We start from the raw sequence: 15,695 nt of genomic DNA, 5'->3' as shown, positions 1-15,695 counted from the left end.
CTCACCACTTCTGTTCAACATAGTTCTCGAAACACTGGCCAGAGCAATTAGACAGACGAAAGAAATTAAAGGCATCAAAATAGGAAAAGAAGAACTTAAATTATCACTATTTGCGGATGACATGATTCTATACCTAGCAGACCCAAAAGGGTCTACAAAGAAACTATTAGAGCTAATAAATGAATTCAGCAAAGTGGCAGGATATAAAATCAACACGCATAAATCAAAGGCATTCCTGTATATCAGCGACAAATCCTCTGAAATGGAAATGAGGACAACCACTCCATTCACAATATCTTCAAAAAAAATAAAATACTTGGGAATAAACCTAACAAAAGAGGTGAAAGACTTATACAATGAAAACTACAGAACCCTAAAGAGAGAAATAGAAGAAGATCTTAGAAGATGGAAAAATATACCCTGTTCATGGATAGGCAGAACTAACATCATCAAAATGGCGATATTACCAAAAGTTCTCTATAGGTTTAATGCAATGCCAATCAAAATCCCAACGGCATTTCTTGTAGAAATAGAGAAAGCAATCATGAAATTCATATGGAAAAACAAAAGACCCAGAATAGCAAAAACAATGCTAAGCAGGAAGTGTGAATCAGGCGGTATAGCGATACCAGACTTCAAACTATACTACAGAGCAATAGTAACAAAAACAGCATGGTACTGGTACCAAAACAGGCGGGTGGACCAATGGTACAGAATAGAGGACACAGAAACCAATCCACAAAACTACAACTACCTTATATTTGATAAAGGGGCTAAAAGCATGCAATGGAGGAAGGATAGCATCTTCAACAAATGGTGCTGGGAAAACTGGAAATCCATATGCAACAAAATGAAACTGAATCCCTTTCTCTCGCCATGCACAAAAGTGAATTCAAAATGGATCAAGGAGCTTGATATCAAATCAGAGACACGCCGTCTGATAGAAGAAAAAGTTGGCTACGATCTACATACTGTGGGGTCGGGCTCCAAATTCCTCAATAGGACACCCATAGCACAAAAGTTAATAACTAGAATCAACAAATGGGACTTACTCAAACTAAAAAGTTTTTTCTCAGCAAAAGATACAATAAGAGAGGTAAATAGAGAGCCTACATCCTGGGAACAAATCTTTACTCCTCACACTTCAGATAGAGCCCTAATATCCAGAGTATACAAAGAACTCAAAAAATTAGACAATAAGAGAACAAACAACCCAATCAACAAATGGGCCAAGGACCTGAACAGACACTTCTCAGAGGAGGACATACAATCAATCAACAAGTACATGAAAAAATGCTCACCATCTCTAGCAGTCAGAGAAATGCAAATCAAAACCACCCTAAGATACCATCTCACTCAAGTTAGATTGGCAGCCATTATGAAGTCAAACAACAACAAGTGCTGGAGAGGATGTGGGGAAAAGGGTACACTTGTACATTGCTGGTGGGACTGCAAATTGGTGCAGCCAATTTGGAAAGCAGTATGGAGATTTCTTGGAAAGCTGGGAATGGAGCCACCATTTGACCCAGCTATTCCCCTTCTCGGTCTATTCCCTAAAGACCTAAAAAGAGCATGCTACAGGGACACTGCTACATCGATGTTCATAGCAGCACAATTCACAATACCTAGACTGTGGAACCAACCTAGATGCCCTTCAATGGATGAATGGATAAAAAAAAATGTGGCATTTATACACAATGGAGTATTACTCTGCATTAAAAAATGACAAAATCATAGAATTTACAGGGAAATGGATGGCATTAGAGCAGATTATGCTAAGTGAAGTTAGCCAATCCCTAAAAAACAAATGCCAAATGTCTTCTTTGATATAAGGAGAGTAACTAAGAACAGAGTAGGGTCGAAGAGCATGAGAAGAAGATTAACATTAAACAGGGATGAGAGGTGGGAGGGAAAGGGAGAGAGAAGGGAAAATGCATGGAAATGGAAGGAGACCCTCAGAGTTATACAAAAGTACATACAAGAGGAAGTGAGGGGAAGGGGAAAAATAATATAAGGGGGACAAACGAATGTCAGTAGAGGGAGCAGAGAGAGAAGAGGGGAGGGGAGGGGAGGGGAGGGGAGGGGAGGGGGGATAGTAGAGGATAGGAAAGGCAGCAGAATACAACAGACACTAGTATGGCAATATGTAAATCAATGGATGTGTAACTGATGTGATTCTGCAATCTGTATATGGGGTAAAAATGGGAGCTCATAACCTACTTGAATCAAATTGTGAAATATGATGTATCAAGAACTATGTAATGTTTTGAACAGCCAACAATAAAAAATTAAAAAAAAAAAATAAAATAAAAAAAAAAAAAAAAAAAAACTCAATGGAGAATACTACCAGCAGAGTAGAACACTTAGAAGATAGAACATCAGACAATGAAGACAAAGTATTTCAACTTGAAAAGAACATAGACAGCTCAGCAAGACTGTTAAGAAACCATGAGCGGAACATTCAAGAAATATGGGATAACATTAAGAGACCAAACTTAAGAGTCATTGGGATACAGGAAGGTACAGAACTCCAAACCAAAGGAATGAGCAATCTATTCAATGAAATAATACGAGAAAACTTCCCAGACTTGAAGAATGAGACAGAATCCCAAATCCTAGAAGCCTACAGGATGCCGAATGTGCAAAATCATAAGAGATCCACACCTAGACACATTATAATGAAGATGCCCAACATACAGAATAAGGAGAGAATTTTAAAAGCTACAAGAGAAAAGAAGCAGATTACATTTAGGGGTAAGCCAATCAGGATAATAGCTGATCTTTCAACACAGACTCTGAAAGCTAGAAGATCCTGGAATAACATATTTCAAACACTGAAAGAAAATGGGTTCCAACCAAGAATTGTGTTTCCAGCGAAATTAAGCTTCAGGATGGAAGATGAAATTAAAACCTTCCACGATAAACAAAAGTTAAAAGAATTTGAGGCTAGAAAACCATCTCTTCAAAACATCCTCGGCAAAACATTCCAGGAAGAGGAAATGGAAAATAACAATGAAAACCAACAGTGGGAGGTAGGACACTAAAGGGGGGGGGGGAATAATCAAAGAGGAAAACAAACCATGTTTAGTAACAGAAATAAACAAATATGGCTGGAAGAACAACCCATATCTCAATAATAACCCTAAATGTTAATGGCTTAAACTCACCAATCAAGAGACACAGGCTAGTAGAATGGATCACAAAACAAGACCCAACAATATGCTGCCTACAGGAGATGCATTTGATAGGAAAAGACATACATAGGCTGAAGGTGAAAGGTTGGGAAAAATCATATCACTCATATGGACTTCGGAAACAAGCAGGAGTGTCCATACTCATATCCAATAAAATAGATTTCAAGCCAAAGTTAATCAAAAGGGATAAAGAGGGACACTACATACTGCTTAAGGGAACCATACACCAACAAGACATAACAATCATAAATATATATGCCCCAAACAATGGTGCAGCTATGTTCATCAAACAAACTCTTCTCAAGTTCAAGAGTCTAATAGACCACCATACAATAATCATGGGAGACTTCAACACACCTCTCTCGCCACTGGACAGATCTTCCAAACAAAAGTTGAATAAGGAAACTATAGAACTCAATAACACAATTAATAACCTAGACTTAATTGACATATATAGAATATACCACCCAACATCAAGCAGTTACACTTTTTTCTCAGCAGCACATGGATCATTCTCAAAAATAGATCATATATTATGTCACAGGGAAACTCTTAGACAATACAAAGGAGTAGAGATAATACCATGCATCTTATCTGATCATGATGGAATGAAACTGAAAATCAACGATAAAAGAAGGAAGGAAAAAGCATACATCACTTGGAGAATGAACAATAGGTTACTGAATGATCAATGGGTTATAGAAGACATCAAGGAGGAAATTAAAAAATTATTAAGAGATAAATGAAAACACAGACACAACATATCGGAATCTATGGGACACATTGAAAGCAGTTCTAAGAGGAAAATTCATTGCTTGGAGTTCATTCCTTAAAAAAAGAAAAAACCAACAAATAAATGATCTCATACTTCATCTCAAAATCCTAGAAAAAGAAGAGCAAAACAACAGCAAAAGAAGTAGAAGGCAAGAAATCATTAAAATCAGAGCTGAAATTAATGAAATCGAAACAAAAGAAACAATTGAAAAAATTGACAAAACTAAAAGTTGGTTCTTTGAAAAAATAAACAAAATCGACAGACCCTTAGCCATGCTAGCGAAGAGAAGAAGAGAGAGAACTCAAATTACTAGCATACGGGATGAAAAAGGCAATATCACAACAGACACTTCAGAAATACAGAAGATAATCAAAAATTATTTTGAATCCTTATACTCCAATAAACTTAGAAGATAGTGAAGGCATAAATTTCTTAAGTCATATGATCTGCCCAGATTGAGTCAGGAGGATATAGACAACCTAAACAGACCAATATCAATTGAGAAAACAGAAGAAACCATCAAAAGACTACCAACTAAGAAAAGCCCAGGACCAGATGGGTATACAGCAGAGTTTTACAAAACCTTTAAAGAGAAACTAATACCAATACTTTTCAAGCTACTTCAGGAAATAGAAAAAGAGGGAGAACTTCCAAATTCATTCTACGAGGCCAACATCATCCTGATACCTAAACCAGATAAAGACACTTCAAAAAAAGAAAACTACAGACCAATATCTCTAATGAACCTAGATGCAAAAATCCTCAATAAAATTCTGGCGAATCGGATACAAAAACATATCAAAGAAATTGTGCACCATGATCAAGTAGGATTCATCCCTGGGATGCAAGGCTGGTTCAATATCCGGAAATCAATAAATGTTATTCACCACATCAATAGACTTAAAAATAAGAACCATATGATCATCTCGATAGATGCGGAAAAAGCATTCGACAAAGTACAGCATCCCTTTATGTTCAAAACTCTAGAAAAACTAGGGATAACAGGAACATACCTCAATATTGTAAAAGCAATCTATGCTAAGCCTCAGGCTAGCATCATTCTGAATGGAGAAAAATTGAAGGCATTCCCTCTAAAATCTGGAACAAGACAGGGATGCCCTCTCTCTCCACTTCTGTTCAACATAGTTCTCGAAACACTGGCCAGAGCAATTAGACAGACGAAAGAAATTAAAGGCATAAAAATAGGAAAAGAAGAACTTAAATTATCACTATTTGCAGGTGACATGATTCTATACCTAGCAGACCCAAAAGGGTCTACAAAGAAACTATTAGAGCTAATAATTGAATTCAGCAAAGTGGCAGGATATAAAATCAACACGCATAAATCAAAGGCATTCCTGTATATCAGCGACAAATCCTCTGAAATGGAAATGAGGACAACCACTCCATTCACAATATCTTCAAAAAAAATAAAATACTTGGGAATCAACCTAACAAAAGAGGTGAAACACTTATACAATGAAAACTACAGAACCCTAAAGAGAGAAATAGAAGAAGATCTTAGAAGATGGAAAAATATACCCTGTTCATGGATAGGCAGAACTAACATCATCAAAATGGCGATATTACCAAAAGTTCTCTATAGGTTTAATGCAATGCCAATCAAAATCCCAACGGCATTTCTTGTAGAAATAGAGAAAGCAATCATGAAATTCATATGGAAAAACAAAAGACCCAGAATAGCAAAAACAATGCTAAGCAGGAAGTGTGAATCAGGCGGTATAGCGATACCAGACTTCAAACTATACTACAGAGCAATAGTAACAAAAACAGCATGGTACTGGTACCAAAACAGGTGGGTGGACCAATGGTACAGAATAGAGGACACAGAAACCAATCCACAAAACTACAACTATCTTATATTTGATAAAGGTGCTAAAACCATGCAATGGAGGAAGGATAGCATCTTCAACAAATGGTGTTGGGAAAACTGGAAATCCATATGCAACAAAATGAAACTGAATCCCTTTCTCTCGCCATGCACAAAAGTGAATTCAAAATGGATCAAGGAGCTTGATATCAAATCAGAGACACGCCGTCTGATAGAAGAAAAAGTTGGCTACGATCTACATACTGTGGAGTCGGGCTCCAAATTCCTCAATAGGACACCCATAGCACAAAAGTTAATAACTAGAATCAACAAACGGGACTTACTCAAACTAAAAAGTTTTTTCTCAGCAAAAGAAACAATAAGAGAGGTAAATAGGGAGCCTACATCCTAGGAACAAATCTTTACTCCTCACACTTCAGATAGAGCCCTAATATCCAGAGTATTCAAAGAACTCAAAAAATTAGACAATAAGAGAACAAACAACCCAATCAACAAATGGGCCAAGGACCTGAACAGACACTTCTCAGAGGAGGACATACAGTCAATCAACAAGTACATGAAAAAATGCTCACCATCTCTAGCAGTCAGAGAAATGCAAATCAAAACCACCCTAAGATACCATCTCACTCCAGTAAGATTGGCAGCCATTATGAAGTCAAACAACAACAAGTGCTGGCGAGGATGTGGGGAAAAGGGTACACTTGTACATTGCTGGTGGGACTGCAAATTGGTGCGGCCAATTTGGAAAGCAGTATGGAGATTTCTTGGAAAGCTGGGAATGGAGCCACCATTTGACCCAGCTATTCCCCTTCTCGGTCTATTCCCTAAAGACCTAAACAGAGCATGCTACAGGGACACTGCTACATCGATGTTCATAGCAGCTCAATTCACAATAGCAAGACTGTGGAACCAACCTAGATGCCCTTCAATAGATGAATGGATAAAAAAATGTGGCATTTATACACAATGGAGTATTACTCTGCATTAAAAAATGACAAAATGATAGAATTTGCAGGGAAATGGATGGCATTAGAGCAGATTATGCTAAGTGAAGTTAGCCAATCCCTATAAAACAAATGCCAAATGTCTTCTTTGATATAAGGAGAGTAACTAAGAAAAGAGTAGGGACGAAGAGCATGAGAAGAAGATTAACATTAAACAGGGATGAGAGGTGGGAGGGAAAGGGAGAGAGAAGGGAAATTGCATGGAAATGGAAGGAGACCCTCAGGGTTATACAAAAGTACATACAAGAGGAAGTGAGGGGAAAGGGAAAAATAATACAAGGGGGAGAAACGAATGACAGTAGAGGGGGTAGAGAGAGAAGAGGGGAGGGGAGGGGAGGGGAGGGGGGATAGTAGAGGATAGGAAAGGCAGCAGAATACAACAGACACTAGTATGGCAATATGTAAATCAATGGATGTGTAACTGATGTGATTCTGCAATCTGTATATGGGGTAAAAATGGGAGTTCATAACCCACTTGAATCAATGTGTGAAATACGATATGTCAAGAACTATGTAATGTTTTGAACAACCAACAATAAAAAATTTTAAAAAATAAAAATAAAAAACAGGAAGAATGGGCTCTAGTGTACACCTTTAAAAAAAGAAGATGGAAGTTGAAATAATTCCCTTCTGATAGCTTTGATGAAGTAGATAAAGCTACTGTTGCTGAGAACAATAATGAAAAACTATAAAAATCTGCAATCTTATCTGAAGGGACAAATAAAAGGAAGGTTTAACAATGGTAAAAGTGCAACTGATTTTTAAAAACAACTTTAATATATGGGCTACAAGATTTCTTCCACCAGCTGAGATGGTCCCTACACAGACTGACTTAGGATTACAATTCTCAAGAGATGATGTAACAGGACAATGGTGGAAGGGAGTTTTCACTAGAAACCAGTTCCGGCAGTCAACCAGGATAGGAAGGAAGTAAACAAGGATAGAAGAATGACAGACTAGGATAATAATAGTGAGATCAAGGGACAAAAGGTCTCTAGGAGCCTGAAGAGCATTGGAAAGAATGGTATCAGAAAAATGGAAGGAAACAGATGGGTGGGATCAATAAACAAGACACTGGAGCATAAGATTTTTGATGTGGAAACATTGCAATGCTGAAAAGGTACATATTTTTAAAACAAGAATAGATAAACAGAATGGCAGAAAGTGTCACCAAAGTTAAGGCATTAAGAACTGAAAGGTGGGGCCGGGTTGTGGCTCAGTGGCAAAGCCTTTGCCTAGCATGCATGAGGCACTGGGTCGAGCCCCAGCACCACATAAAAATAAAAACAAATAAAATAAAGGTATTGTGTCCATCTAAAACTAAAAATATATATACATATTTACAAAAAAACTGAAAGGTGAGGATATTACAAGGAATTATCCACAATGAATGTGTTCAGTCCTAGGGAAACTAAGTCTGATATGAGGCTGTGAACCAAGAGTTCACACACTAAGACTAAAATTATATAGTACAAATTTTCATTGACAAGAATTTCAATAAAATAATTTTTACTCATAATTAAATATCTATGTTCCTGCCTTAAAATTATTTTAAAGTAAAAATTACTAAGATCCTATAATAATTAACAAAATACTGGACACTACCACACAAATACTAACAATATAAGGTTATAAAATTATAGACACAAAAATTTTAAAAACTACATCTTCACATAAACCTTTTAATTATTCTGAAACTAAGTTAACAAATATGAAATACCAAAGAAACAAGTTAATAAGTATAAGACCAGTCTGTTTTGTGTTAATATGATTACTAAGATTAAAAATTCTGATCTTTATTTAGAAGATTTCAAACTCATTAAAAATCAAGCTGCTTATTAAAAATATCCATTCTTTGCAATTGTAGATAAATACAAATACTTATCCTATTTAAATACAGAATAAGACTCCAAAGCCTACTGAAAGCCAACAGTCACAGGGACCACAAACCTAAGATCGAACATCTACAGATGTTTGGTAGCCATGTGCTTTCTTCCTTCACAAACGTCTAGTAAATACATTCTTTGATTTGGGGGTGGGGGAACCTTGCCAATATCTACTTATAAACTCACAATACAGGTCACAGAAAGAACAGAGTGATATGGTATGAGATTAAAACCATCTGACTAATTAAGAACAAGCAGTCAAGTATAGGTTTTTCTTAATTTAAGAGCAATCTGGAGGACATTTAACATCATTTTGTGTTAGAGTCTGTAAAAGTCAAAAATAACACCTGGCATTTTGCCAGGGGAATGTTAGAGTTCGTAAACAAGTCTGAATGGTGCCTGGCAAAATGCCAGAGGGAGTGGTTTGAGAAGTAACAAAAGTGAGCTATTAAGTGTGGAGATTCCTTATTGGTTGACTGATGTATCTAGTTTATGCTAATTAGATAAGCTCTGTGGAATGTATAAATACTGCTCCTGTCCTGCAATAAATGGCTCCTACTCCTGCTGTATCAACGTACACAAGTTATTCGTCACCCCCCGGTTATTTTGCTGCAGCCAGACAGACTGCGGCAATTTTGCTTTGAAATCTGAGATGGCTGAACAACATACATACATACATACATATATATACGTATATATATACATATATATACGTATATATATATGTAATTCTTTCATAGGTTCTTATCTATAATTCTGTTTTAAATTATTTGGCTCTTTAGTATCTTTCTGTTTGTGACTAGGGCTGGTTTATCAGTAATTTGATCTATTTCAAAAAAATTATTAGACAATTGTGAGGAGAAACAGTAATTTCTGATTTTGGCAAAACTATAAATAAATGACACACTGTAAATAAATGCCTTTACTCTTATACTAATTTTATGGGTCAATTGGGCTAGGCCATGATACCCAATATTTGGTTGAAGATTAATGCTAGATGTTTTTGTAAAGGTATTTTTTTGGGGGGGTGGGGTGAGATTAACATTTAAATCATTTGTGAGTAAAGCATTCTCCATAAAAAGTGGTCGGCCTTATGTAATCATTTGAAAGTCTTCTTGAAAATAGGCTAGGAAAAAAGTGACTTCCTTTAGAGGAAAAAGAAATTCTGTCAGTCTGCTTTTGGACCTAAATTGCAACATCAACTCTTCTTTGGCTCTACAGCCTACCTCTAAAGATTTTGGACTTCTCAGCCTCCATAGTCTTGCAGCCTAGTTCATGGAAATTTCTCTGTCTGAAACTCCCTTACACACACACACACACACACACACACTCACACACACTACTGGATCTGTTTCTCTGGAAAACTCTAAAAAATACATTTCTTAAGTATAATAGTCATTTCTGTCTTATAATAGCAAATAAAGGATATGTGATAAGATTAATGTGGGAAATTTATTATAATGAGACAATTAGTGACTCTAGCTGATCATTTAACAAAGTAGCTATTAAACTTTGTGTCATAAAAATCTTTTAAACTCCCCAATATGTAAATGGAAGGTATGGTGCTTTTGTCTGTGGTGGTTATTTTGAATTAAATGTTTTACATGTCTGTGTTCCCAAAAATTCATATGGTAAGGCTGCACGAACCCCCAGTGTGGCTGAATTGAAAATGGGGCACCTAATGGGGTAAAAATGGGAGCTCATAACCCACTTGAATCAAATTGTGAAATATGATATATCAAGAACTATGTAATGTTTTGAACAGCCAACAATAAAAAATTTAAAAAAAAAAAAAAAGAAAAGAAAATGGGGCACCTAAAGCAATAATTAAGGTTAAATGAAGCCATTAAAATGGGACCCTGATCCAATAATGTTGGCATATTTATAAGAGACACCAGAGAGTTCATTCTTTCTCACTCTCTGCCATGCAAAGTCATAGAAAGAGAACGTCCAGCCCAAAAGAAAAGCCCTCAACAGACACCAACCCTGCTGTTACCTTTAGGTTGAACTTCCAGTATCCACCAATGTACAAATATAAAAAATAAAAAGTTTTTTATTGTATAAGCAGCCCAATCTATTGTATTCAGTTATGGCAGCCCAAGAAAATCAATATGATTTGGAATTAGGAGTCAGAAGAGGGGTGTGTGTGTGTGTGTGTGTGTGTGTTGTGTGTGTATGTGTGTGTGTATTTTATCTGTCTGTTCTACAATTCTGGGGATGAAACCCAGGAAGCTCTACCATTGAGCTACATCCTAGTGCTTTGTGCTTTTCATTTTGAAACTGGATATCACTAAGTTGCTGAGGTTGACCTCAAGTTTGCGAATCCCCTGCCTCAGCTTCCTGAGTTGCTGGAGTTGCAGCCTTGCTTCACCACACCCAACAGAAGCAATATTTTAAAGGGAGGGCAGAGCTTCTCTTGAATAGCAACTGTATACTCCTGCTCTAGGACCCAAAGATAACTCTGCTGACGTCAACCTTACAATAGTACTCAACATAGAAAATAGTGAAATGATGTATCTGTCTTTACTCCTCAAATAGTAATAAAGAATGTTGGGCATAGTGGCAAATACCTATAATCCCAGAGACACAGGAGGCTGAGATAGAACGATGAAAAGTTTGAGATGAGCCTCATCAACTTAGTGAGATTCAAAATAAAAAATACAAGAGTACTGTGTTGAACCCAGTACCAAAAAAATGTCACTCAATATAGAGTCTCCAAGGTTCATTTAAAAAGCAAAATAATGAAATAAATGTGTCTTATATCTTAACTCACATAATAATGTAAAGTCAAATACTACTTTTACAACTTTTCATATTTAAGAATCTTTCCAGTATTTCCAAAGTAGCCCTTATTTTAATTAAGACTCTTGCTGTAGTAACACTTACCGTAACCCATTCCTTTGGTCAAAAGCAGGAATCATAGAGTTAGGATGCTCTGACATTAATGCAACAAGCAGCTGTAGGACATCCATTAGATTGTCATCCTATTTAGAAATTTAAAAGTAAAAAAATGAGGAAAAAGCAGTATATATGAATACTTATAAAACAGAAGAAATTTAAACTTTATAAAAATAGACATATCTATAATACTTGTTTTGCACAAATTGTTCTCTTTTTTAAATATTTATTTTAAGGTTGGACACAATACCTTTATTTCACTCATTTTATTTTTTACATGGTGTTGAGGACCAAACCCAGGGTCCCACCGAGATGAGCGCTCTACCGCTGAGCCACAACCCCAGCTCCCAAATTGTTCTTAAAATACTTTCATCTATATAAATCAAAATGCACATCATCAAATAGCCATGTAATTTCTTACTCTGAGAAATAAAATATCTCTTATAATGAGTCAAGATTTCCCAAAGGCACATTCTCTAGAAATAGTAGATTTAACTTAGTGCATTTCTCCTATCCCCAAGGAAGGCTCACATATCACTAAAACTGGGAGAAGACAGGAAACTAAGTCGTATTTTTTATTATAGAAATACATATCAGAGTCATTAACATACTAATAAATGTGAATCTGGTGATAGTGTTAGGGCAAAAGGTTATAAATTATTTCCTAAACTTATTTAACCTAGAATACTTTGTTCACCATGTCTCTTAAGAAAATAGCTCTAAAAGAATATTTTTTGGAAAATGTTGACTGGATAGCTCTTTTTTTGTTTTAATAGTTTTTAGTTGTAGATGGACACAATACCTTTATTTTATATATTTATTTGTATGTGGTAATGAGGATCAAACTCAGTGCTTCACACATGCCAATCAAGTGCTCTATCACTAAAGCACAACCCCAGTCCTGGGTTGTTCTTATATATTATCTGTTGTCAGTATTAAAGATTAAGATGGCCCTAAATGTTCATTACTGAGTCAACATACTACTACACAAATTAAAATTTGGTAATATTTATAGAATATCAGCACAGGAGCACATGTGAGTTCTGAACTCCAAAAAAATCTTCATGAAAATCCTTCACAGCCTTTGTTGGATATTCCATTAAGTATACTTAGGGAATACTGACCCAAAGGAAAAAAGGAGGCAGGGGAGCCGCTATCACAGGTTCATTCATTTGGTTGTCTTGACTTTAATTTTTCCTTTAGTGCTTTTGAATTTTTGCTATAAAAGCTACTATTTTTGGTAAGTTAAGTAGATAATCTAGAGCTGGGGCACTGAGCCTCAGGAAAAATATTATTTAGAAGACCTGAAAGATCCCAGAATTAAGACACAGAGAAAATAAAGGACCATTGTGACTTCCAATTATCTCTTATGAATTCCTTTATTTGTTCCCTTAAATGATAAAAGACAAAATCACATATAATAACAGGAATTTCAATAGAAAACTTGTCAACTATTATTTCTGGTCAGGAAAATCTAAAAACATAATACAACATGGTACTCAAGGGAAAAAAATCATAATCATTAATGATTTTGAACCAAATATGATCCAATTAAGAAATTTAAGCCATTTTTTTTAATGGAGGCAATTAACCACTGAGCCACATCTCCAATCCTTTTTTGCATTTTATTTAGAGACAGGGTATCACTGAGTTGCTTAGGGCCTTGCTAAGTTGCTTAGGCTGGCTTTGAACTTGAAATCCTCCTGCCTCAGGCTCCCAAGCTGCTAGGATTACAGGCATGTGACACTGCACCTGGTTTAAGCCATTATTTTACGCCCTGATTATTAACAAACATAGGTCAGACCATTACCTTTCAATTATTAATAATTTTAAAAGTATATTTATTAATTCACAAGGTAAGAATTTTTAATTATCATTTAAAATAAAGACATAATAACTCTATCCATTTCTAAACTTCTAGTTTTTCACACCTTAATTTAACGCAAAGAAATCTAAGTGTAACACTTTTTTTATATATATGTACATTTTTTTTTAGTTGAAGCTGGAAACAATACCTTGATTTTATTTATTTATATGTGGTACTGAGGATTAAACCCAGGGCCTCACACACCCTAGGCGAGTGCTCCACCACTGAGCCACAACCCCAGCCATAACACTTTTTAAAGCCTTTCATGATTATTCTCAGAGCCATCCTGTGGTAAGAAATGATTTAAATAAAAGTTGCTAGAATTTAATTCCTAAATAGACACCCTTACTTCCCATTACAATTATATGATCAATGAAGATTTACTGTTTTTACCCTTTAAAAAGTTCATAATGAAGCTTCAGAAAATAAGATCCCAAAATATGAAATTAAAATATTACCTCATGCATTGTCAATAGGTAATTAAGAATGGCCTGCAGTTCATCTTCTTTCACTCCAGAATCCTTCAGAAAAATAATATAAGTATCTGATGCTTACATATGAAAACTACTTTTAAAAGGGAAACTACACACATAGATTTGTCAAGTTTGTCAACTGTTTTAAAGGCAAAAAGATACTGTAATATAGAATCTATATTCAAAATAAAAATTTCAGGAAGCATAATTCAATCTTCAAGACTGTGTAGAAATCAAATGAAATCTGACATCAATACCTGTTTTCAACACCATATATGAAAGCCTCTTTGGTAAAGCTACAGAATCCTATAAAATAGCCAAAACTAATAAAGTTATGATGTTACAGTAATTATCCACACCTACCACTCCTCCAAATACAGAAGACAAATTTTCTACTTAAAATTAAATTTGGAGTAAAGAGTATAACTAAGATAAATGGTCAAGTACCTAAAACATGAAGAGTAATTTTGCTTGAGAACACTGAACTTTTAAATATGAGCTCAGTATGAAAATTTTCAACATTCTTTATCAATATTTTAATTGTAAAACAAAGCTGCAATCTCAAATACACACACGCACACTCACAGGTTCACTTGTCAAAATTTTATCTAGCAGCTAATAAAGAATATTGAATATATATGTATAAGAATATAGAACATATTCCTTAGAAAACTTGGAATGGAACCACCATTTGACCCAGCTATACCACTCCTCAGTCTATACCTAAAGGACTTAAAATCAGCATACTATAGTGACACACCCACATCAATGTATACAACTACTCAATTCATATTAGCTAAACTGTGGAACCAACCTAGATGCTCTTCAACAGATGAATGAATAAAGAAACTGTGTTATATATACAAAATGGAATGTTACTCAGCATTAAAAGAGAATAAAATTATGGCATTTGCAGATAAATGGATGGAGTTGGAGAATATCATGCTAAACAAAGTAAGCCAAAAAGACAAAGACCAAATGTTCTCTCTGACAAGTAGACGCTAATCCATGATTGGAGGTTGGGGGAGGGGGTTGGGGACCATCATGGGAAGAATGGAGGAACTTTGGGCAAAGGGGATGGAGAAGGGGAGGTGGAATGGAGCAGGAAAGATGGCGAAATGAGATGGGCATCATTACCCTCGGTGCAGGTATGACTGCACATATAGTGCGACTCTACATTGTGTACAACCAGAGAAAAGAATAGTTGTGCTCCATATTTGTACAATTAATCGAAATGCATTCTGCTGTCATGTATAACTAATTAGAACAAATAAATTAAAAATATAGAATATATGTATATTAGAATACAGAACATATTCTAATATAGTATACATAAATATTTATTATAATTTATATTCTAACATAATACATGTTTTAACATAATATTTAATATGAATATATACTATATAAAATAGTATATAATATAAAAAAGAAACAAAATTATGTAATAAAATTCTAAATAAAATATAAGTAACAAAAAAATTACATATTGCTACCCTATAAAAGCAAATGCCTTCTTTAAAAATATTATTAAAATTTATTTTACCTATAATAAAATGAAGAGAAACAAAATATAATCAATTCTAACAGCCAGAACTCCTATCTGGTACATTTATACAAGAGCACTAACTCTAAAAATCTGATTGTCAGTACAAGAAGGCCCTAAAAATGAAACATATGGCCAGTGTCAAGATTAGTACCTGGTATTTAACAGAAACTCGGTATATATTTGCTGAATGAAAGAAT

At 35.2% G+C, this 15,695-nt stretch overlaps 1 protein-coding gene across 5 annotated transcripts in view; it reads right to left on the bottom strand.

The window, feature by feature from the left end:
• Positions 1 to 15,695, bottom strand: part of Lrba (LPS responsive beige-like anchor protein) — a 728,436-nt gene that overhangs the window by 583,685 nt on the left and 129,056 nt on the right. For all 5 annotated transcript variants that reach the window (XM_046459031.1, XM_046459033.2, XM_046459036.2 and 2 more), the window contains exons 16-17: positions 13,935 to 13,997; positions 11,598 to 11,695 (exon numbers count right to left, since the gene is read on the bottom strand). In XM_046459031.1, coding sequence (XP_046314987.1) covers positions 11,598 to 11,695; positions 13,935 to 13,997 — 161 coding nt within the window. The remainder of the gene's footprint in view (positions 1 to 11,597; positions 11,696 to 13,934; positions 13,998 to 15,695) is intronic.

The sequence above is a fragment of the Marmota monax genome, unplaced genomic scaffold (genome assembly GCF_021218885.2).
Source record: "Marmota monax isolate L192 unplaced genomic scaffold, Marmota_monax_Labrador192_F-V1.1 WCK01_AAM20220418_F8-fsc00002, whole genome shotgun sequence".
Taxonomy (NCBI): domain Eukaryota; kingdom Metazoa; phylum Chordata; class Mammalia; order Rodentia; family Sciuridae; genus Marmota; species Marmota monax.
This window is presented reverse-complemented; position numbering and strand designations above follow the sequence as displayed.